The sequence below is a fragment of the Limulus polyphemus genome, unplaced genomic scaffold (assembly GCF_000517525.1).
Source record: "Limulus polyphemus unplaced genomic scaffold, Limulus_polyphemus-2.1.2 Scaffold157, whole genome shotgun sequence".
Taxonomy (NCBI): Eukaryota; Metazoa; Arthropoda; class Merostomata; order Xiphosura; family Limulidae; genus Limulus; species Limulus polyphemus.
Window position 1 is genome coordinate 187,332 of NW_013665767.1, and position 25,674 is coordinate 213,005.

The following is a 25,674-nucleotide window of genomic DNA, read 5'->3' on the forward strand; positions in this document are numbered from 1 at the left end:
GTTCAATTACTCATTACCTCGTTCCGTCACGTTGTGAGCGTCTTATATATACCAGACTACCCCAATCTAGTAGTTCCCAATAATTCATGAAGGTTCGAGAAGGACATGGCGTAATACTAGCACGTGACCTCGCTGACGTAACAATAACAAGCACAAAGCAAAGAATGTCCTATACCTATTCGTAATCTAATCCGTCATTGGGTAGATTAAAACTTGGGCTTTCTATTGGTTATAAATAATATAGTATAAAACGTTCAAGAGAACTATTGGCAATTTGTGTAAGAGAAGATGTGACAGATAGGCGTGGAAGTTATCTTCCGGAATTGTACTTCAAAAAGTTGGCAAGCCTACTCTATAAAGATGGAACATGGTGTCTCTTTTTAAATCTATTAAAATTTGAATTAATTTAGGTATAACAGAATGTTCTTCCAGGAATATTAAAACTGGGATAGGTTTAGGCCTTTTATTACTAGCTTTTATACAAGAGGATTTCGCAACTATATTGCTATTAAAACCTGGCTAGTGTTAGATTTAGTAGTCTGATCTCTTTTCATTAAACAAAGTAAATAAAAACTTGGGTTGGTTTAGGTTAACTAGTCATAAAATGCCAGGATGGCTTTATTAAAAACGGAGTGGATTTAGAAGCTTTGGCATAGGACCTAAAAGTAAGAGGATACTCCTTAACAAGTATATTTAAACTTACGTAATGAAGTTGATTTTATTAATCTTGGCATAATAGTTTTATTTCAGTAAGTCTATATAAAGTTGGCCTAGTTTAGATTATTGGGCTTGAATTTGATAGAAATAGACTTCCTTTAGGATTCAGCTGGATGGCCTTATTAATTAAGGTATACGTCTACACCGTTAGCAGTTCTTTAATTGATTCTTTTAAACTTTCATTGTCTATTTTTCACTTGCGTAAAATTTTATTATCATTCAAAAATTCGGTTATTCTAAGAACCCATGAGTGAAAGCAAAGTTTATTAGTGTCATGATATAAAAGACTGTTTAGTTTTTTGATATAATAAGACATTGTAGGAAATTGTGTTTAAAAGTCATTGATGTTGAAACTATCGAACGTCACGTGCAATACACTGACGTCGAGAATATAGAAATTTATAGAATACGGACAAACGATTAAGTGATAAACATATAAATAGTGTGAGACGAGCTGAAACAGCAGACAGATAATAGCGGAAGAAAGTAAAGTTACGGGCAAGGAAAAGTTCAGTGTGAAGTTAACTACCCTCGAAGTGATATGTCTAACTTTAATGTTAGAGTAAGACTAACAGTAGAAAAGGAGATAAAATAATTATTTCGCCAAAGTGTGGTTCTAAAGTAATTGAGTGCACGTTGACAAAAGGAACAGAGGATATTTAGAAGAAAGAAGACCGAAAGATTACGGTAACTCGCGCCACAATTGTAAGTGAATCACACACAGAACATTATTACTAGTGTGATAGTAACAGAGAAGATAGTTCGGCTTGTTAACTGAAATTCTAAAGCAAGTGGACTTTTGACAAGAAGAAGAGAACTATATATATATAGTGTTTATGATATGCCTATAATCTCTACAGTGTGAAGAATTTGTTGTACACACGTTTAACTTGTTCCGAATATATATATATAATTTTGAAAACAAGTGAAGTGCATGCTGTTCATTTATCGTTGAATTTATCCCCCAACATGTCACAGACACCTACTGTAGAAGAATCCTAAGCCCAACAACAACACACTGTTACACAGTATACATTTATACTATTAAAAAGTATAAGTAAAAGTTTTTATTTTGACAATTGGCAAAAATAATTATATTTTTAAGTTCTGACAATTAGAATATGTCAACCACACTATCTACTATTTCCTGTGCTGACCAGGCCTTTCACCAAATACCATGGCTGTAAGCGCTATATACAACATACATTTTCATGACAACTTTTATGTTGTTAATCAGATTGTTCAGCAAGTAATATTTTAGTAAGTCTTTCACAAATCAGATTTATAGATAAGAACTAATAACACATTTTATTTTAGGAATGTTTATGTTATTATTTAGGCTCAGATATTTTACTCTTAAAAAATGTTATATAATTGCATGTCTTTAGATCATAACTGGTGTTATTTTGGCAAAAAATAGTTACATATAGAAATTAGTCAGTACATTTCATTTTTCATTCAACTTTTTTAATTACCAGAAAAACAGCAGTTCCTAGAAGACATTAAAATCCTCATATAATTCGCAGAGTGAAAAAAAGATCATGGGTGAATTGGAACACCTGTTTATTGTTCACATTTACAAAGTATTTACAGCGGTGAAAGCTTTTCTGGACACAAATTCATACAAATAAATGTTAATACATTTATAATATTTACAAAAATTACCAATTCTAGTTAGTAAAGAACACAAACCTGTCCCACTAACTTTGGTTGTATTAACATAAATGATACAACTAGTGTTTTTATTTTACACTCTCACATAATGTGTTAGCTTCAGCTGAGGAAACTGCTAAACTGTATATAAATTTAACTTCTGAAGCATTGTTTAAACAAAACAAAATGACAAGACTTGTATTGTGACAAAGCTTTAAGGTATTCAGTATTTACTGTATCTCACCTGACTTTCTGAATACATAAAATAAAAGGAACTACAGTTGAGGTAAATTTGTGGGTGGCAGGTTCAAAGTCCAAGGTAGGTTTTAGATAATTAAGAATATCAAGTATAACTTTTTGAGATATCTGGAATATAGCAAATTCTTATTCTCAATCTGACTGACATATAAACTGTAAACAGTAATATAATCATGTCATGCTGCATAAGATGTCATCCACATCCCCCCCAAAAAAAGATCTTAGTTAAGTGCTGTGCAAATATTCTCATTCATATGCCTCATTTTTGTGAAAGAAAAAACAACTCCAGAAATAATTTCTCTCCCTCTCTCTTTTTTTTAACAGTTTGTTTAACACAATTAATTGGAACTGAAAGTAACTGTAATATAAATTTATTTGAGCAGGTTTTGTCACCTTGACAAAGTCACTTCAAGCAGGAGAAAAGCTACAATTTATGAAACCAAAAATATAATTACTGGAGTTTCATTTCATTTACAAGTATAACCAATCTAATGAATGGACATTTAATGTTTGGAAAATAAATAAAAAGCTTATAAAGTGCAAGTAAATTTTGATGTCAGTAACCAGTGTTCAAACATTAAAGATATTTGTGCTGAAAAGGGAACTTGTGTATGCAGTTACTAAATGGAATTTCACATTGTACAAAGAAGGCCCTGAGGATTATCTGTCTTTATAATGGTATTTGGTTCCAAAATACACAACTCTTGACAGATGGACAGAAGCGTTTAAAATACATATCTTTGTTGAGTTAACGTTGACAACATAAATATATGTGTATATATATAAATATGCTATATGAAAGGTCTTCTTCTTTCCTTCATCAGCACAATATAGTTTATAACATAATCAATACTAGAAAAAAGTTACAACATAAAACAACAAACAGCATGCCTACTAATTCCATCACTGCCATGAAAACTAACACCATTTTACTAGAATTCTATGATTATTAAGACCAACCATATGGTTACTGATGTCTTAACTACTACTGTAATCTTTACAAAGTGATTTTACTAGTTTTGTTACACTTAGCTTTAGTATTAAAACAGTTAAAAAACTTTTTATGAATTTTTGGCAGAGAAGAATTACATAAAAAATAGAAACCAGATGGAGTACATGTGGAAACTTCCAAGCTATCTGATAAAATATATTGAGTATAATGTAAATGATAAAAGTATTTTGAAAATCTAAATGATACATCCTAGGGCTTGATAATGACAAATTAAGTTGAAAATGTTGAATTTTCTTGAAAAGGGGTAATATGGATTTGGAGTGTGATTTTGACATCAATCCCCACTAAGCTAATACCATCTCACTTGTTCAAAGCTTGTTCTACATGGACTATTATTTGTGTTAAACTGAAGTTGGACTAAGGTCTTCAATTTTTGTTGTTGTTGTTAGAAGCAACAAACCATAAATTTTCTGTATTAAAACAACCACACACACACACACACACACACACACACACATGTATCAGGAATATACTTTGATTGCTAACTAGACATACTGTACAAAGAGTTGACCATCAAAACTACTGCATACTTTTGTCATTCCATAAATGTAGAGGCCAGATATCAATGTCAACCAACAATAACACATAAATACTCACATCAACCTTAATTTATATTTCAACAACAAAAAATCTAAACATGGAATAAATATACCTTATTTAATGCCAGTCTTTCAGAAGAATATTGATAATGTATAAATACAACCCAATCTTACTTCGGAATATTTGAAATAATTATCACCAAATGTTATGCCAATCTTCCACCTAAAATTTAACACTGATACAAATATATCCAATTTTAGAATATTCTCCTACTACAATGTTATAAATTGTATATATATACAACCCAATTTAACAATGTTTTATAAGAAGATCACTAAAATTGATAGAGCTTAAACAATGACCTTATAAGACATTATGAGGGGCATAGCTCCCTAAATACAAGAGTGCAAATGATTACACATCCTTTTTGTTTAAGATATGTTGATGTTAACCTTTTAACTTTATCACAAAAATAAATGTAGAAAAAGAACAACAAAATGCACTTGTCCAATTCCTTGTAAACTTCTTTCAACATTCTTAAAGCAGATTTTTTGCCATTCAGCAAAGGGCCCTCTGCTATTGATGGTTACACATGGTTAAAGCCATAGCTACACCCCTTATCATCCATTATAGAGAATGATAAATTTTATTATCATAAAAAACAAAACAGAATAGTGACACATTAACAAAACTCACACATTGTTGACATTTTATTACTCACAGAAAATAAAGAACTTGGAACTGTTTAGCCACTCAACCATAAATATCAAGTTAGTATTAAACAAGCTATTTAAGATATATGTTAAGTTACTTGAATTAAGGAACGAGTAGAGACATTGTAGCACATTTGCTGTGGAAAAGTATTTGCAACTGATGTTAAATAGGTTCTTTTGCTGAAAGTTAGCTACTGTTGTAAAAGTTAAGTTAAGACATGGATGCAGCAGTCTGGCAATATTACAACAAAGGTTTAAACTTACTACCCTTGACAGTATCTGTCTTGCCCACCCAGTGGCTCAGCAGTAAGTCTGCAGACTTATCATGCTAAAAAAACAGGTTTTGATACTTGTAGTAAGCACAGCACAGATAGTCCATTGTATAGCTTTGTGCTTAACAATAAACAAATAAAAAAGACCATATCTAATAAAATCATGAACCACTCTTCAAACGGTATTAAAATGGACATGGATCAGTGATCTAATGGTTTCAGCAAAAATATTAAAAATATTGAAGTTAATTTTCATATAGTATTTAAAAAAATATGGACTAAGTGATACGATGATACTTAAATTGGGAATTACTATTACAAAATGTAGAACGTTATGACATTACTTTTTACTCTAGTAATACTTCTAACCTAAACAATACTTCAAATACTTTCTATTTGAATCAACCATTACATCTGTAATCCTGGTAGAAAACAATATTTGGTAACTAAACTTTTATTTATAATACTTGTGTTGTAAAAATATGTTTTGAGCACAATATTTTCTAGAACTGAGTAAAAAATAAAAAATATCACAATCAGTAAAGGAAAAAGTTTTTTTTCAATCTGAGACAATGGACAAAATGTTTAATCATGCTATTTAGCTAATGAAAAATTAATTTATGCATACAGTTGCAACTAATATACCATGTCTGAAACTTCAAAATGACATTCAAGAGACATATTAGGTTGTTTTGCTGCCATTACATTAGTTTTATTGCTTTTGGAATACTGATACTTATGCTTCAGTTGACCATCTACTTTAGAGTAATACATAGACTTTTCTTTTCCTGTGTTTCCCTACTTTTTGTGATAAGTAACATAAACAATTAGTACATAACTGTGCAAAAAAAAATAATATTAGCTAACTTAAAAGTGTGTAAGAGAAAACTACATTCAGATCCACAACAATAATTATAAGAATCTTTGGGGTTCTTCAGGTGTTTGGGACAGAATTAAAAGTGATGCTTTCAATATATATATATATATATATATTTATATATATATATATATACATATATAATGCCATATGATAATGAAAGGGTCTTGCACTCACATGTGTGACATTACCCGTTTTATACAAAAAAAGAAGGAATTGAGTCAAAAAGTTCTTTCTTTTTTTCCAGCATAATGAGTCTATCAGCATTTCAACCAATAATTACATTAATAACTTGGCACTGAAATTCCTAACTATATACATATAAAAGTATATTTACACAATTTTTAGATTCCATAAGTTTTGCTTTCTTTCAGGCTCACTTTTTATAAGTATTTTTAGTTTGAAAATCATTAAAATGTCAGAAAAAGTTTGGGTTATTTTGAGTTCCTCAAATACTCCTTTTTCGCTTTTATCAGTCTCTTTTAGAGGCTGTAAATAACTCATTTAACAGAATATGTAAACAATTTTCTTTGTTTTATTTAGATTCTGCACTTTTATTCAGTTTGAAATATACATGGTGGTCTGAAATTATCTTTCCTATTTTAAAATTTAATAGTTAATTAACTAAGAAAATACAACCATGCAGTTTTCAACATCTTGTAGCTCAAGTCAAACATTTTTTTATTGTCATATTTTTTTCACTCCAGCATGCAGCATTATCCCATAAAATGGCAACTGTGCAAGAAAAGGCTTAATGTGTCACTTGGCTTGCACACACCAAATCAGTGACTGTGGTGCAGTGTAATTACAGATGCCAATGCAGGAAAGAAGTATGAGGGTACATTAAAGATATTGTGTGTTGCACACCTACAGCAAACATCACGGAGCTAAAGACCAGGATAATAGATGCTATCGCCACTATAACTGTGGACATGTTGCAGTGAATGTGAATTTAAACGTAGGCATGCTGAGAGCCATGTCAATAAAAACTGTCTGAGTTGGGCTACAAGATGTTGAAAACTGCAAAGTTATATTCTCTTACTTAGTTAATTAATAAATTTTAAAATAGGAATGATAAGTTTGGACCACCCTGTATATTTAAAATATTCCTTAGGAAATCACAAGAGATTCATAATTTATTTTGTCAGAGCTTGAACTGTACATTCATGGTACAGTGGAGAAGGTAAAACATCTGAAAATAGTATTGAAATCATATCATTAAACTTCACCTTGAAATATACCAAAAAGGTAACCATCCACTAACAAGAATCTAATCTGTAAAAATATTACATTCCTAGCAAACAACTTCATCACATTGTAAACTCATTACTTGGAAGTGAAGAATGAGGTTGCTTGATCAAATTATAACTGGATGATAAAAACCCAATGAAGTCTAAATGTTACCTTGTGTATAAAACACAATTTAGATTATTGGACCCTCACTCAAATAAAACAAAGTATTAATCACTCAGAACATTATATTATATCATTTCCTTTTGTTTGTCAAAATTGTATACTGATTCCAAGTATCAGTCCAGTTCTATTAAGTATTACTTAATTAAACAATTAGGTCATTAAATCAAACAAATGACAAACACCAAGTGCTCAAATATTGCTATAACACCAGATGTTTGTTTATTAAATTAAATGTTATACTGACAACAAAACAAATAGGAAATGCATCAAAACATTGCTTTAACATTAGCAACAAGCTCATGAAAACAAATGATTACCTATACAACAAAACAAAGAGCAACTTATCAAATATTACTTTAGCATCAGTAACTAGACCCAATCCTTTTTTTTTCTAAAACATACTGAAACACAGGTATAAACCACTCAGTATAACTAATTCTTTTCCTGCTAGAACATACTAAAACTAAATTATTAGTCAGTCCATCTTTAAACATAATACTTCTAACAAACAATTACAGTCACTCCAAGTACAATACAAAATAATTACTTGATAAGACCCTCTGTTTCTTGATTTACAACATGATTTGTAATGGCTTTGCCAATAAAGAGCTCATTTCACATGCCAAGTGCTGGCTGACCACTGGTCTTCAGCTCCAAATATTGATAGGGGACATGAATTGTATGACTTTTGTGTTCCACCAGTAGATGTCCTCGTTGCTGGGAAGCTCCCACAACCACTACAGTTTCTCCTTTCAGCAACTGAACCTCTCCACTACCATCTTCTGTAAAAACACTTAATGCAGTTAATGGCTAAAGTCCTAGGAACAGATGTTACTTAATAATAAACACTTTCTTATACATTCAGTCTTCAAGATGTGTTCTAAATAAGCATTAATAATTGAAACTACCCATTCACTAATATAGTAATCTAAACTGTTTGTATTTCCTTGGCTCAAATTCAAACCTGAGACCTTGTGAATACTAGGCAAATACTCTACCAGCCAAGACAAAGGGTTAACACACTAACAGTTTTTAATAATGCACTTTTTGATAACCCAAACTACCACATTTACCACCTCTCACAAACAAGGCTCATCCTTGGACCTTATCTCAGTCATGAAATGATCCCAAATTGAGAGCCAGTTTTTTTTTTCTCCTTCTTCAGTCCAGTAATGGATCTAAGATCTGTCACACACCAGTTGACTGCTTTACCAACTTAGCTAAAGGGTTAACCCACAAGTAACTGCTAGTAAGGCACTTTTTAACAATTCAAACTACAACACTACCTTCTTTTATTTCCCTCTGATGGCTAATAATACAAATCAACCAGGTCATTACTGGAAGTGTGGAAGTGGTTTTGGTATATAAGCTGTGATGATGCACAGTCCAATAGCGTTTGTAATAGTATAAATTAAAATTTGTTAGAACTATTGTAAAATAAGTAGAATTTGGTGAAAAAACAAAAGAGTTAGAGAACGCTAAGTTTAAGTATACTAATGTTAATAACTTTAACACAATACCACTAATACCCTATGGTCAAAGACATTTCTCTGTGATGGTAAAATCTTTTGAAAAATATATAGTGTTTTGATAGAATGCATTATAATCTGAAAAATAAAAAATATAAATACAGGAACAAACCTGGGAAATTCATTTTTATTACTCTTGTTTGTGGATACCCCATTTTAGTGTTGCCGGTCACTGTATATGATCGACTGGGAGGTACTGGTGGAGGTCGCTCCTTTTTGAGAGAAGAGAGAGAAATATAGTTAAAACTTTTGTTCTTTAGTCTCTATTAAAAAAGAGCAAAAGCAAAATGCATGTTTTTAATTACTTAAAGTCACAAAATACTAATGTTAATACTGAGAAATTAACTGGTACCCGTGGGGCTATTGTATGAACCATAACATTTATTCTAACAGATGTCATCAACTAAAGGAACATCTTAGCCCATTACCTACTTATCTACTACATATTTATATATATATATTATGAATACTAGACTGAAAAAAGAAAGAGCAATTTTTATCCTCTAAATAAATACACCCTCTTCTGCTGTCATAATGGGTATTGTACAAGAGGTTAATATGTATCAAGATGTTTAGTGATTCCATCAACTCCTTCATAATTAAACATTACCAGATCTAGTCCAAACAGTGAACATGTTTGCTGAATTTTTTTCTGATCTTTCTCCAAGTCAGGAGGAGGAGTCCCAGCAATTGGTTGAGGGCGTGGCCTTGAAGCATTGGTGGTAATGGGTGGAGGGGGATGATGAACATTTCTGAAAAAAAAAGAATCACATTTTTAAATACCAGATATACTACTTAAATTTTAATAAACTACTATTTTATGAATGTATGTTAATAAATTTGACAATAAATTAGAGTTTATAATTCTAATGTTAGAAAAAAATAGCTAAATATTGATTTTTGTGTTACACTGCACATTGATATAGATGCCTGCAAGTTGTCTTTCTTTGGTGGTCTGATAAAGTTGATAAAGGTGTCTGTCAGATACCTTTCTTTGGTGATCTGATATGATATATAGTATGCTGACAATTGATTATGGCCATAAAGTCTATTTAATGTCTTATAAATGCACACGAATTTTTGTTTATCTGTTTTACAAAGCAATAAATATTATAAAGCTTACTTGGTGCCCCGTGTACGAGCCTGTAACTGCAGGTTACGTTTAAGAGTGGACCAACGCCGACGAAACTGCCAGCCTCTCCATGCTGACTGTATGAGCACTGCTGCATTATGTCGCCGCTCTACTCGTACCTTCTCTAGTTGTTGTCGTGCCCCTTCACTAAAAGGAACAAGATAGACATTCAATTTCCTCCCCATGCTCATTCTAATGCAATTGAGAAGTATTTATACATGTTTCACAATGTGTAAATAATGGATTATTTTATAAACCAAAGACAAAAATAAATATATTTAATCTTTAGAATTAAACAAATATCTAGATAATGCATTAAGTTTATATTAGATTTGTAGGATTTACAGTGAATTTCATAACAGCTGATAAAATATAATTCTCATTTTTCTTTTAACATACTTAAATAAAAGTTTTACATGTTGAATTATCCTGAAGAGTGATTTTCATCATGTTGCTATAATAAAAACAAAAAACTTTTCTTAAACCACGCACACACACACATATATATATATTTATATATTAGAAATAAGAAATCTAATTTAATAATTTGTGAACTTATTAATATTAAACATTTTTATACTTATAGTATCAAAATGGATTTCTGCAACTAAATAATTACTAAATTTCTAAAATAAGCACAACATAGCCAACATGTTGCCGACAGTAAAATAATACAGCTATGAGTTGGGGAAATAATTACCACAAGATACTCCTGTATTTTTAATAGTATCATTTTAAGGTTATGAATACACACCTTAGAAAGATATGTCTCTTGCCTAATGACCAAGACGTTGAAGCACTTGTTAATTCTTGAGCTTCCACTACTCGTAGAAAACAATCCAATATAATCTGGAAAAAACAAAAATGAAAGTTTAAATACACTATAAATATATAGCAAAATTAAATCCATTATCTGATTCACACAACAATAAAAAAGGCAAAATCTTTTCTATATCAACCATTAAAAAATAAATTGGAACAGAACTACTAAAGTATTAAAACTGGACTACTGTTTTTACTCATAAATTCCTCTGGATGTAGCAAAGCAGGATATTTATAGAAATAGTGTTTAGAAATAATTCAAAATAATTTTGATTAACACATCCATTTATGTCATTAACAAGTGTAACTGATTAATTTATTAAAACACATCTATTTATGTCATTAACAAGTGTAACTGATTAATTTATTAAAACACATCTATTTATGTCATTAACAAGTGTAACTGATTAATTTATTAAAACACATCTATTTATGTCATTAACAAGTGTAACTGATTAATTTATTAAAACACATCTATTTATGTCATTAACAAGTGTAACTGATTAATTTATTAAAACACATCTATTTATGTCATTAACAAGTGTAACTGATTAATTTATTAAAACACATTTATTTATGTCATTAACAAGTGTAACTGATTAATTTATTAAAACACATTTATTTATGTCATTAACAAGTGTAACTGAAAAACCAATGAAAAACATTTGACCTAGGTACTAGCCAGCAGTGTAGCTATAAAACATGTTGGGCCCCTTACATTTATTCCCCTTGCCTACAATTCTTAAGTTTGTCAGGCCCTTCGGCCCCCCTTTTGACTAGGACCCTCCTGCAGTTGTAGTGGCATATTTACTCCACTGGTACTAGCCAGTCAGGTTCTCAGATCGTAACAAAGACAAAGATTATGAACTAAAAACAGAATATGATATGAACTCAGACTGCATTAAAGAACAAATGTGGTCAATCATAGCATTTCAACAAAGAAGAGCTTATATACAGACTGACTTTGATCATTTATGTTATATAATCAAGCAATAAATTCAAGTGACTGAAAAAGTAATCTCAACAAATTTACAATTCCATACTATTTTTAATAAGTATTCCCTGAAATAAACATTATTAGAAAAACTTTACAACAAAAAATATTTTCTTACCTTACAATCTTCAATGGCTTTATCTTCATTTCGTTTCAGTTTTCGGAAAGGGGCTAGAACTCTGTATCGAGCAGCAAAAGCCTTGAACCTCATACGATGTGGATAGCCTGAAACAAGCAAGTCAACTTCTTCAGACCTTTTGTAACTCAAAATATCTATTTTTTCTTGGTCTATAATAGATCATGTTTAAAAATGTTTGGGAGGATACAGTATTTTAGTAAACTCAACTTTATGGACATCTGTGATTCAGTTTCTGCCTTCACTGTAAAGGAAATTAAATCTATGTTTTCAAATAAATAAAATAAAATCCTGAAGTTCCATTATTTTGTTTTTAGACTGTTTCACTACAGCAACTTCATCAGCTACCAATACATTAATCAATCATAGTTTAAATATATATTAGCTAATAGAGGTATAAAATACAACAAATTATAAAAAGAAAATAACAACTGTAGTTCTGAAAAACTAATTAATTGATTTCCTTCATGGAATAATTCTCCAATCAATTTAAAAACTTTTTTGTACAAGACGTTTTCCTACCTCCTGCCATTAAATTGACAGTTTCAAGGACTTGAAGGGCTCTAATCTGTCTGACAACTAAAGCTCTGTCAAAGTGGGACTGTTGTTCGCAGTTGTTTGACTAGTTGAAGAAAATTATAAATAAAATATAAACTTCACATGTTATGATGTTATTACGTAGAAATTAAATTAACTAGCAATAAAAAAGCTTAAACAAAAAAAGCATAACAATTTTGTAAATGTCAATTTCATTTAATTTAGCTGTCTCCAATATGCAGAAAATTAACTGATCATTCATATTCTAAAACAAAATTGTAATTTTAATTAAAAATGACAAAATACTTATATTTTTACAATTCAGCCTAGAAATAGTAACTATTACATATACATACATATATGTCTGTAAACACACACATATATATTTCTGTGAGAAAACAAACAGACTCTATTGCATACTAGTGAATTAAATTATAAAAACTATGCTTTCGAGGAGTTTATGTCACATAAGGTCAATAATTGTTCGATCTATATTTTAAAAAGTCTCTGCTATGTGTTATAACAAAAATTCCTTAGATAAATATAAGAAATTATTAGGCATATTAACTAAAATAAATGCTTATATCCAGTCTGTGTTGAACAATCTGTAATTAGTAAAGTGTTAATCACACTAAGTCTTCATCAGAGTGCATTGCAATGTTAAACATGGAATAAATTTCAGTAACGTTAAGTGGCTGCTGGAGTAAAGGATGTTTCCTAAACATGTCTACAAAGGACAAAGACAAGAATAATAATACTAAAATACCACATTTTCAAGTTAAACCAGGGTCCTAATGCAGTATCCCACAATCCTTAGATTACCTTTATCAACAATCATTCCAAACATATTCAAGAGAGATAAATTCCCATCTCATACTAACTTGCACAAGTGCCTGTACCACTCCTTAGAATGAGTATGATCCCACTCCAGGAAGTCATGACACAAACAGACGACCAAGTAAGTATAAGCTTTATGGAACAAGTCTGAAGGATTACTGCAATTTACAATTTTTCCACATCTGGTTTACAAGGACGATTTTAACTACATGCAGAACATCTGTATGAAAATTTAAAAACACATTCCTGATCACATGTAACTAAAGACATATTCTGTACTAGTAATTAAAGGGCAAAATATATTTTAATCATTACAAAAGTTTTGATTACAAAGTTGTATGCAGAATGAATTATGACACTTTTTACTCCATGCCTTTCATTATTTACAGAAGACTACACTATAAGCAAGAGTAATTAAATGTTTACAATTATATATCAGAAATGAAGATACTAACTTGACAAATGTGTTGTGCAAAATTATCAACTATCGTTATACATGGATGAAGTGAAGCTTGGTATGAATCAGCCTTCAGTAGGTTGTCCAGTAAAAATTATCAAATTACCTTGATACAACGAATGAAGTGAGGCTTGGCATGGACTAGAGTCCTCAATAGGTTGTCGAGGCGTGTGTGAAAATCTTGGGTAAGTGTTGAAACTGGCTCATTTCCATTTTGCCTGAAAAAAAAATAGTTTAATAATTTTCATAACACTTTTTTTCAACAAACTGTATGTTAATTGATGTGGAAGTGATATGATATTCAACTTGACTGCTTAAAGAGTACTTGTACAATAATAGCATAGGGTTTAAAAATACAATGTTAAATTAGAAGAAATAAGAGATTAATGATATTACAAGTCTCACTCTTCTTGAAGATCTTGTTTGAAAATTCATGTTCAAATTGAAAAATTGTATTCAATTGGTACTGTTTTTTCCCCCTTCTGACATGTTTGATGCTTTCAGAGTTTAAAAACTGCTAATGTTTGTTTACTTCAGGTCTGAAATAAGGTACTTCAGTGTACTGTACAGTAAAAGTACCGTGTGCTGATGAGCTGCAATTCCCCATAACCAGTGAGAAACAGTTATGTATTGCTGTTTATAGGTGATTTCATCAAGTAAATGTACCCAAAAGTTTGTCAAGTGTCATATTCTCCAATAAATACATGCTGAATAAATATTTATGGTATGTTCAGTATATACAAAGTAAATAGCTAAATATTTTTTGAAAGTGCATGTGCAGATTGGGTCGCCGGGACACCAGGCAAAATCCTGGTGGGCCAGTGATGTCTGGGCCAGTGGGGTGATAACCTTGTTATACTGTTCCAGTGCTACTGACTAACCTACTGTACATATATATATATCATCCTGATATCTGAGTATTTGCCCAGGCAGTTTTAGGCTCCCTATCCTACCCCATTTGAGTGCCAGTTTTTTCTTTATATACATTTTATTTTTCTAGCTCCTACTTTCTACAGTTCTCTTTCAAAAACTGCTTATACAATCTTTCTCCCCTCTTCTCATATTTGCAATTATAAACAAATTCAATAAGCCAGATAATAAAATTTATGGGTAAAATAAAAAGAATGAAAAGTTAACACTGCTGAGGCTCATAGCAGATACAGTAAAGTGTATTATGTATTTAATATATTATTAAACCAGTTTCAAATATCTAAAAGCAAAACATACGGGGAAAATTAATTCTGCAATAGCTACAAATTTTCACAGTCCTCTTATTTACTGATGATCAGCAAAAAAATTTAAACTCTTTATTCCAAGTTTTTCATTTACAATACATGGAACTGAGACCAACTAAATTTAGATAACGATTGATTTTTATAATCAAATATTTAGAACCTCTGGCTTGTTATCTGATGTTTAATCTTCCTATATTTCATTTCAAAAAAAATTTCAAAATACATTTTCAAGGGCCAACAATTGATTTGGTTAGACTTCTGAATTTAAAGTTGTAACAAAAAATTCTGTAAAAGAAAAAAGTTTGTAGTAAAACAAAAAAGGAAAAAGTATGTTGAAACTAATTTTTTAAAGTGTTTTCCATATAATAGTATACTTGTAAGAGTTTCAGAATAGTTCTTTGCTCGTTATGTGATAGAAGAAGAGTTGTAGTAAATGAATAAGGCAGTAAAATATCACCTATCATCATAGAACTGTCCTGAATGTGACAACAAATACTTTAATTACACTAATCCTTTCATACAGTAAAATTAAAAAAAATATGCCAGTGATTCCTAATCCCTTTTGTAGTCAAATTAATTTATGAACAATCCAACATTTTCTTTTAAAATAAAATTAACTAGCTAGGAATAGTTTAAAATAGCACTTGTGCAATATATATATATATTGTCAGGAAGATGGTGGCATAAGAACACTGAAACATGTAGTCTTTTTAGGGCTGATCCATGTATTTAATAAATTATTTATTGTACAAATATTTTAACATTGCAATCCTTTTAATTGTGTGTGTATAGCTATATGCATATATAATTTATGTTAGATATTTTCAAGTCTTAAAACTCAGTTATATAGTCTGTTTGATAAAACCCTAAATTTTTTCCAAATACTTACAAGTCTGTATGAGAAGTGGGTGAAATTCTGAAGGACACACCCCGAGGAACTGTCTCTATAGAAATAAATGTTAGTTTATTAAAATCAATAAAGTAACAAACTAAGTTTCATTACATAGTAATACTAAACTATGTCATTTCATACAAATACACAAATGTATATATCAATTGATTACTTAAAAATGCTACAAAAAAAAGTGTTAATCCACCTGTTTATTGTTTCAATTGTAGTACTAAAATACCATGAGTCAGTGAAACTATAAGAACAAGGTTCTAGGTCCTGTGCTGCCCCTAGAACCACTTCCCTCATTATCAATCAAGCTCAGTCTGATGGCCATGATAAAGCACCATTGCTCAACACTGCAATTTGCATTGTAAAAAGCTACTGTGAAGGATGGTATGACCTTAGACCACACATCTTGACAAAACTTCAAATGTACATGTAAATTTGTATCCAAGACCAAACTTAAGCAGATAAAAGACAAAATTCCATTGGAGATGTATCATAGGACTTGAGAGGTATCTGGTTAAAAGGGAGTGATGTGATTCCAGTTTCTTCAGCCATCTTTCTCATGAAAACAGCTGTTGATTTTGAGGTGTGGTCAGAAGCTTGCGAGTATCTGTCAAGTTGTTATCTTGTTAAAAGTAGAAAGAGATATGCCCAGCTTCATCACCATAATGTTTTAGGTCAAATGTTTGTATTTTGTAACCAATGTCTTTGCTTTGTGGATGAGGAAAATGCTCCAGATTGGCTTGTGGTGTGGTTTCAGAACCTAATGCTGTTCTTAATGCTCTGCTGTGTAATTTTTCTACTTCGAAAAAGACCATTGAAGGTTTCCTTCTTTGAAATGTTGTGTCCTATGGCTGTCCATCATTTATTAATCTCATTATACAAGTAATCTATGGAAATGGCCACAAAATGTTTTTCTAGCTCAGTGGTGGGTAACCTAAATTAACTACAAGCCACATCTATGATCCACAAACACACCCAGGCCCAATTTACCAGTCATAAGCTAAAAATGATATATTTGAATAAAAAATGAGCTATATATATGAAACTTATTTTAGGATTCAGGAGTTCATTAGGTTGACCTCTAGATGCCATCCACTATTACTCTAGCCATAAGTTATCCACGGCAGCATTGAACTATTACATAGTCAAGAATTCATTATGAATTAAATATACAGGTGCTAAACGTTTTTACCATAGTGTCACAGCTAGCATCTACATTTACATACCACTGGATTAGCATAAGAAATCATTCTTATAAGGATTATGTGCTACCAATGTTAAGTATGAGAACTATACCACGAGATAAAATTGAGAAGATACAACACTTGTCTAAGACTAGTCATAAAATGTACTTTAAAATTATTACACTTCACAAGCCTCAGCAGCATCACAGAGTTCCATCAGTGCTTACAAGCAAAATTCTTCACTAGTGTCTTGCAGTGTGAAGATCATAAATTCCATCATCAAGCCTTTTTGCAACTGAGATGTCCAAGCTCCACAATTACACTGCAGACACTAAACAAACAGAGGATTACCTGAAGTGTACTTCAGAGGGCAGTTATAGGTTGACAGGTGATATACAGCCACCACTGAGATAATCCCTCCCCCACCAGATCTCAGATACTCTAATATGAAACAAAAATCTTGCACCACTGGGATTTGTATAACTCAGCCTAAACAGAAAATGTAGAGATTGGACGGTTTGAAGCAAAAAAGACATGTAAGTACCTATTTGAAGATCATGGTGGAGAGTTACTTAGCCACAGATGTTTCCTACACCACAGATGATGAGAGAACTGGTTGGGCATTGATCACTTCCTGGAGCAACAACATTCTGAATAAGTCTGAAAGAGCACTGAAGCTTCCAACAAACAACACAAGGATAGAGTTGGAAGACAAAGTAAACTCTTCTCTGGATAACTCAAAGCAATGAGCTAAAATAAACAGTGCCACTACATAATTTTTGTGACTGATCAACTAACATACAGTTTTGTGTAACAGAATGGTTGGTCCCCAGGTGAATGGTAGAAAGCAAAACAACTGCATGAATGTTTGAGCCAGGCTATTCAGGGGTAAAGGTAAATGAGGAAACTGACAAGCTTGCTAGTCCCAGTCCCTTTAACAAAACTACTGGCAAGATATTGACTTCCTTCACACTAGCAAGATATACTGACATTCTGAGGGAATGAAACTGCTAGAAAACAAAGTGTCATATGGTATGGCCACTAGTAACATCAGTAAGGAAAATCTTTTTTATCTCCCATGACATAGCTGGGCTCCACAAATGGGGCCAGTGCCTGTCAGTGCAACACATGAAATTGTCACATACACTCAACTTACAAGGAGTGATTAGCTCTTTGTATTTTATGTAATACGAACACACCATTTTAAATCTGTACATTTTCAAACCATGTATCTATAGGGTATTTTATATAAATAAGACTCAAGATATTTAAATCTTTACATGGGATTAATATAATGTATTAAAAATTATTAAATAATTTCATTGTTTTATTTGAATAGGTAAAAACTGTGTGCAGATGTAGATTTTGATTTTTGATAACTTGAGGCTGTTGTTTTTTGCCAAACATAATCATTATAATGTGAAAGTGTGTTGTATAACATAAATTAAAAACCAACTGCTCATTCTTTGGCCTCTACTCTGTATAAAGATATGAATGGTCACACATAATCAATAGTTCTTAAAAACATTTTCACATCACTTCTTAGTGCATTTTGTCTACTGACCTTCTGAGTAAAGAGCTTTTAATTCACTTCCAAACAAATGAATAGCAAAACCAAAACTACATGAAGTCTTGTGGAAAACAGAAACAACATCATCAGGAACAACATCCCTATTTGTCTCAAGGAAATTAGATGTGTCATAAAAAACATTTCCTGCAAAATGCTGAACTCCAAAAATCCGACAGTCTGAGAGTTGGGGCTCAAAAAACCTAGAATGGAAACAAAATATTCAGAAAATAAAGAACTCTCCTCACATTTTTAAATGAAAGTTAAATAGCTAGAAAGAGTAGATGCATAGAAAAAAACTTCCAATACTAATGTCATCTAAAAGGTACACCTAATTTAAGAAAGAAAACAAACATGTCATACTTCAAATAAATATAAATCATAAAAAGTCCATTATGTAAAACAGTCATTACGTACCTAGAACTGGCTTTATGCTGGTTTTTTACTTTCTGGATGTATGATTCAGGGGTACCACGGACTGAACATTCAACATCCAGCATACTCAGTAATCCAGTTCTCTATGTAAAAATAAAACTCGGTTTAAGCCTGTTTTAACAAATAAAAAAAAATTATAAAATAATACAATTAGCAAATATGATTCAAAGATAATTAAACATTGCTATATGAGTTGTAGGTCCAAAAAGACCTAAAATACTAAACACTTCTTACCACAAGTTAAAAAAGAAAAAGAAACAAATTTACACACATACATAAATATATATATATTGTGATGGATTTATCATTATACATTTATTTTAATATTGATGTTTGCTTGAATTAAATCTATATTTACAAATGTATATAACTTATACAGTTAAATCTGTATTGCGAAACTCCCGCCTATTCTCTAAAGTTGTAGAAAATTCTCGAGTGTAAGTAAGAATCAACAATATATGTATGCATGTAAATACTTAATGTAGCTTTATATTGTTACGTAATCTGAATTTTCTAGAAATTTTCCACATGCCTATAAATATAACCTATGCGACACACCAAAAAGAAGGAGTAAATATTATTAGTTTGCTATAGTCAGCGTGCTATGAACTTCGGAAGCTATAACTGTGATTGTTATAACACTTATCAATCGGAAAACTTCAGATATTTGACCAGGAGCATTTACAGAGTTTGAACATTACAAATCATTTAACTTCAGTGGATTCACATCAGACATTAGTATTTTTACTAAAACATTATATAACTTCATGGTTGAAAACTCGGCATGTGTGGCAGGTGAATAATGAAGAACAAAGCTAACTAGCTCCCTGTTAAGTGAATCGTACCTACATCAACTCGTAATTAACTCGCTCATCATGAATTTTCGATAAGATATCAAGGAAGTTCTAGACTAGAAAGAAGGCTTTATATTGCTTCTAAGTTTGTAAAACTTTTGTATATAAATCATTGTGTGTAATAACTATTTGTAATAACTGTTATTGTAAATTGTATTGTAGTTTTTATATTAAAACATATTTGTATTAAAAAAGAAAACTGTGTGTATCAATCTTGTTGGCAAATATCATAAATTGGAGATATATTGGCATATATTTAACTTCTAAATCTAAATTATCAGTTAAGTTTCAGACCATTTCAAATTATAATATGCAACAATACATAATGAATAAAAGCGTTATTATTTCATAAAGTGTAATTTCAGTATTGGTATGAAAAGCTTGCAAAACTTACAAATAACCCAATCTTTATAATACCTGTAAAAAGAGTTTGCAATACTGTGATCTTAAGTCATTCAAATTAAATTTCTTTAACCTCAAAATTCATGGCAGAAAGTGGTACTAATCTTAATTAATCATCAATCTCTGTTTATATCCCATGTTAGGTATAACCTAATCCTTATAATGCCTGTGAAAAAGGTCTGTGATACTGTGAATCCCACACTGTGATCTAAGTCATTAAAATTAAATTTCTTTAACCTCAAAATTCATGGCAGAAAGTGGTACTAATCTTAATTAATCATCAATCTCTGTTTATATCCCATGTTAGGTATAACCTAATCCTTATAATGCCTGTAAAAAAGGTCTGTGATACTGTGAATCCCACACTGTGATCTTAAGTCATTAAAATTAAATTTCTTTAATCTCAAAATTCGTGGCAGAAAGTGGAACTAATCATAATTAATCATCAATCTCTGTTTATATCTCATGTTAAATATACATAGGAAAGTTCATTTAAAAATATAACTTTCTGAATAATAATGTATTTAACATATCTTTTTTTTTACCAAATCTTGTTAATCAATAAACTGATGAAACCTGTCTTGAATATTAACACAAAATACTACAATTTGAGCACTATGCAACTCCTTTTTAAATTTGTTAACAGATCTAGTAAAATCAAAGTCAGAATGTTTTCAGTATTAACAGCATTTTGTGATTACCTAAATACTGATAAAGCACAAATAAAAGGAATGCTTACAAGAGATGAAATTAAATCTATGCAGGGTACATTATCCACATAGTCTACTTTTACATCACAGAGAACTCCTTCTTCTCTGCAGGACTCAATGCTACTCTTAAACACATGAGTATTATAAAAATGTTGCATTGTTTCAGCACACAAGTTGATGCACAGATGTTCAAGTTGACTTGGCTATGAAAAAGAAATGAAATCAAATTGTATTACTACTGTTATAATATTATGTATTGTTTCACTTATCTATAAACTGTATATCTATTAGGAATCTTGTGTTATTTTTTATTGTTTCGTTTTAAGGTACAGCAAAAACAGCATGATGGCTTTGGTGATAACAGAAAAGCAACTGTGCATATCAGCTTCTTTTTATTATTGAAACAAACTTTTCTAGGAATATTATTCCATTTATAATTAACAATAATTATGGTGCAATAGTTTATGACTGATTATATTGAGGGCACACATATATTACTCTGAAACATTTGAATAAATAAAGCCCAGTTTATACTCACAAAAGTAAAATTACTTTTACGATGAGACTGTAGTTATATAGAATACAGAAACTAATTTTTCTCTGTTGAAAATATTCACACCTTTCTTAGAAATCATAACACTTTATATAGAATACAGAAACTAATTTTTCTCTGTTGAAAATATTCACACCTTTCTTAGAAATCATAACACTTTATATAGAATACAGAAACTAATTTTTCTCTGTTGAAAATATTCACACCTTTCTTAGAAATCATAACAATTTATATAGAATACAGAAACTAATTTTTCTCTGTTGAAAATATTCACACCTTTCTTAGAAATCATAACACTTTATATAGAATACAGAAACTAATTTTTCTCTGTTGAAAATATTCACACCTTTCTTAGAAATCATAACACTTTATATAGAATACAGAAACTAATTTTTCTCTGTTGAAAATATTCACCCCTTTCTTAGAAATCATAATACAATGTTTAAGGAAAGTGCAAACACATTCTTACCTTCCCATCTTCAAAGCCAAACATATCAAGAATACCGATAAAGCCATCAGTAGCATGGCGAACGGCAGAGTTAAGAACTGTCATAGATTTGGAAGACTTAATTCCACCTGAGCCTATGGTCGAAGCATGCTGGCTACCAGTCTCTGCTGAAGTAAACAGTGTTCACCATGTATTAATTTTAAACTTTTATTTCAAAAATAATTTGTACAAGCTACATTTACATGTGCACATACACACATTCACAATGTTATCCTTATATGGAATACTTTTATCGGTATAAATTTTAATGAATAAAACAAAGATGAAATATAATGAAGAATTCATAGTTCATTTACACGTGCTGCTCTTGAATCCTACAACCATGGAACCAAAAGAGGACTGTAAATTCCCCCTCACAAAAGAAGCAAGGTTTTTAGTTTCTTTGCTGCCAATCTCGATGGTCCTTGCATTACTGAAGAAAGCAACCCTCTAGATTATTAGAAGATTCATGAAAAAAAAACTTTCCCACCTTTTTATTCCAGCATCCTCTGCCCCATTCAGCATCTATTTAGTACTGGACCTGATCACTGTCACCTCACTGACATTTGAGAGACTGATGTTCATAGAGAACAATGGACAGTTATAATATCTATAAGCTTCCTTTAATAATATGCTTTTTGTTCTGAAACTTTGTTATTGCATTTTGAAAAATAAAAGTCTTGAACTGTTATTATTTATTTAAATTTAGTTTGTTTCATAAAATAAAAGTATTGAAATCTTATCATCTGCCGTTTTATCATTATTGCATATTACCTGACAAAGTATTCATGAATACATTCCTACATATTTGTATTCATAAAAATAAGAAGTATTCATATTTGTATTTAATCTACAATATCTGCCCCATCCCTGTTGAACTAACCAGCTGAAAATAAATTACAAACTGACTAAATCCTACACGGATTACTCATTAACTGACTTTTGCTAACTCAACAACTCATTCAAGCCTAACTTATGTTTAAAATATGGTTAATTGTTTCCTAAACTTTGGATAAAGTTCCAGACATTTGGGGTCACACCCACTGCATTACCTCAAACTACTTCTTACTAAACAACAATACAAGTTTCTGAAAATGTCTAGCATAAAAACATAGATTACAACAGTATTTTTATAAAAGGAAGATACATAGAAAATGTGTCTTGTATACTGCAAGACAAATTGTCTCTTTCATAAACTACAAAGGAGGTTGACAATTTTTTTTTATTTTGTCCAATGAAAAAGTGATTGAAAAAATAGACATTTCATATTTTTTTCATATGCAGGAAAGTTGATGGAGATTATAATATATAATTTATTTTATTTGAAGGAAAGGTTGACAAATGTTACCTTTTTGTTTTGACAAATCAAAGTGAGAAAGATAAGTATTTGTATCTAATTAACTGCTGGACAGAGGAAAAACAAATAAACCACTATATACACATATTTTTAATGCAGGAAAAGTTACCAAAATAGAAATGTTTGCTTTCTGCTATAATGATAGATTGATTTGTCAACTTGCATGACTATAAACTGATGCCATAATGATACTGATTTGCCTACCTGCATGATTATGAACTGATTCATTGCTATCAGAACTTAGAGTTCCTGAGGTAGATCCAAGCCTTTTTAAACTATTGGCTCGTCTGACAATTGTTGCTACTGTCCGGCAGTAAAGTGCTTTGGCTAAGGCATCCCTTGTTGCAGTGGCCTAAAAAAAAAAATTTACAAGCTGTGATTAATAAACAGACATTATATGCTGTTAAATAAAACTAATGGATGATCCCCTAATATTGACATTGTAAACTGAGCTAAAGTTGCAGCTTGTATTAGGACATAGTAACATTAACTGGTATAATATAGGTTGGTTTTCATATACTGAACATATATAATTTTTTTGTCTTTCAATATGTATAAATATATATATTTTTCTTGTTTTGTTGTTTACTTCTCCATTGCCTGGCATTCATATCTTGCTTGAGTTTACTAGTAGCCATGTATTGATTATATATTTATTTATTGTAGAACATTAACTTAGGATTGCAATAATTAAAAGTTTTTATTATCATAAAGTTAACTTATTATGCTATGTAAAGAGCATGCTTGCTCATATTAGATGTGTGGAACTGTATTTGATAATGATTTACATCAGTTATTGTAGTTATCTGTGTCTCCTACATTTCCAAATGAACTATGGAATTTATTTTTGTTTTCATACACATTCTGTTCCCTGCTTGTTGACCTGAGATAAAGGTTAAGAACTGTTGAGTGAAAAGTGACAAATTCTTGATGTTATAATTTTTATGCTAGTTTTGTTTTGTGTTTTAGTTGTAATATTTTAATAAAAGTATTAACTACTGGGCTTTACACCAGTATAATAGTGATGTACTCTTTGGAAATTGGTATTTTAAGAATAAACAAGGCTTTTGTAGAGAAATTTATGGATTTTTAATAATGAAAATACATGATGCATGATTTTCAAGGACTTTTAAACTAGAACTCAGCTTTATTATATACTTACCATACAAGCATCAGAAACAGACTTAACAATCTGTCCACGAACATTGTGCGTGCGAGAAGTAAGACCACGAAACAAAGCAACACTGGATATCCCCAATAAAGATGAAACTGACTTAATTTCTGAAATATGGAAAAAAAAATGTCTTTTTTAATGCTAAGAATCTATTTATCTGTATACATGTCAATGAAATAATCAACTATACTCATGATACAGTCTTAAAAGTTACAAATTATAAAAACAAAAGATCTTCTGCCATACCTGCTCCACTTTTCATGTTCACTTCTAGCCCTGGCCCATCAAGAAACTGGACATTTCCTAGCAGTAGAACTGAAGCTAACACCCTAATGACATCCATGAATGGGATCCCAAGAACTGAAAGACATGTCTGAAATAAATAATTACAAATTTGATATTCTGTTCTAACACAAAGTTTGGTTAACATTTGAATTTTATAAGTAAGAAATTATTAATAAAAAACTATATCATTACGATGTGTTGCAATCAGTTGAAATACAATTTAAACTGAAAACATCATGTAAGCAAGAAACAAGTAAACGATGAAACAATAAAATTTGCAAAGAAAGACTTGTCAGATATGATAGTGATAAAATAATCATATCAAGCCAGATGTTACTTTATAAAGATGATAGTTCATAGAAACTTAGCATGCCAATTTATAATAAAACTGAAAATGTAAATTGCCATTCACACAGAACAGTGTTTTCAAGATTATTACAACAGTTTTAATAAATCTCCAGCTGACTTTGGCGTACCCATTCTCTTTGACCTCAGAAGAAAAAAATATTTATATATTAGCTCCAATTTTTTTATAATAAAATATGTTGATCTCTTTATTCTCTGCTTACTAAAAATATTTTACTTGATTTAGTGCCAAAATGTTTTGTTTGTTTGTAGTTAAGTACTA

The 25,674-nt window shown here is 30.7% G+C and overlaps 1 protein-coding gene across 1 annotated transcript in view; it reads right to left on the minus strand.

Moving 5' to 3' along the window:
• Positions 1 to 7,127: 7,127 nt before the first annotated feature.
• The window catches only part of LOC106476498 (unconventional myosin-Vb-like), a 106,116-nt gene continuing 87,569 nt past the window's right edge, over positions 7,128 to 25,674 (minus strand). The window contains exons 9-24 of the mRNA XM_022381332.1: positions 25,008 to 25,134; positions 24,750 to 24,868; positions 23,792 to 23,939; positions 22,213 to 22,358; positions 21,220 to 21,393; positions 19,207 to 19,307; positions 18,787 to 18,992; positions 16,027 to 16,081; positions 14,009 to 14,120; positions 12,594 to 12,693; positions 12,054 to 12,160; positions 10,874 to 10,968; positions 10,111 to 10,266; positions 9,598 to 9,739; positions 9,100 to 9,199; positions 7,128 to 8,240 (exon numbers count right to left, since the gene is read on the minus strand). Of these exons, the coding sequence (XP_022237040.1) occupies positions 8,074 to 8,240; positions 9,100 to 9,199; positions 9,598 to 9,739; positions 10,111 to 10,266; positions 10,874 to 10,968; positions 12,054 to 12,160; positions 12,594 to 12,693; positions 14,009 to 14,120; positions 16,027 to 16,081; positions 18,787 to 18,992; positions 19,207 to 19,307; positions 21,220 to 21,393; positions 22,213 to 22,358; positions 23,792 to 23,939; positions 24,750 to 24,868; positions 25,008 to 25,134 (2,055 nt within the window). The 3' untranslated portion in view covers positions 7,128 to 8,073. The remainder of the gene's footprint in view (positions 8,241 to 9,099; positions 9,200 to 9,597; positions 9,740 to 10,110; positions 10,267 to 10,873; positions 10,969 to 12,053; positions 12,161 to 12,593; positions 12,694 to 14,008; positions 14,121 to 16,026; positions 16,082 to 18,786; positions 18,993 to 19,206; positions 19,308 to 21,219; positions 21,394 to 22,212; positions 22,359 to 23,791; positions 23,940 to 24,749; positions 24,869 to 25,007; positions 25,135 to 25,674) is intronic.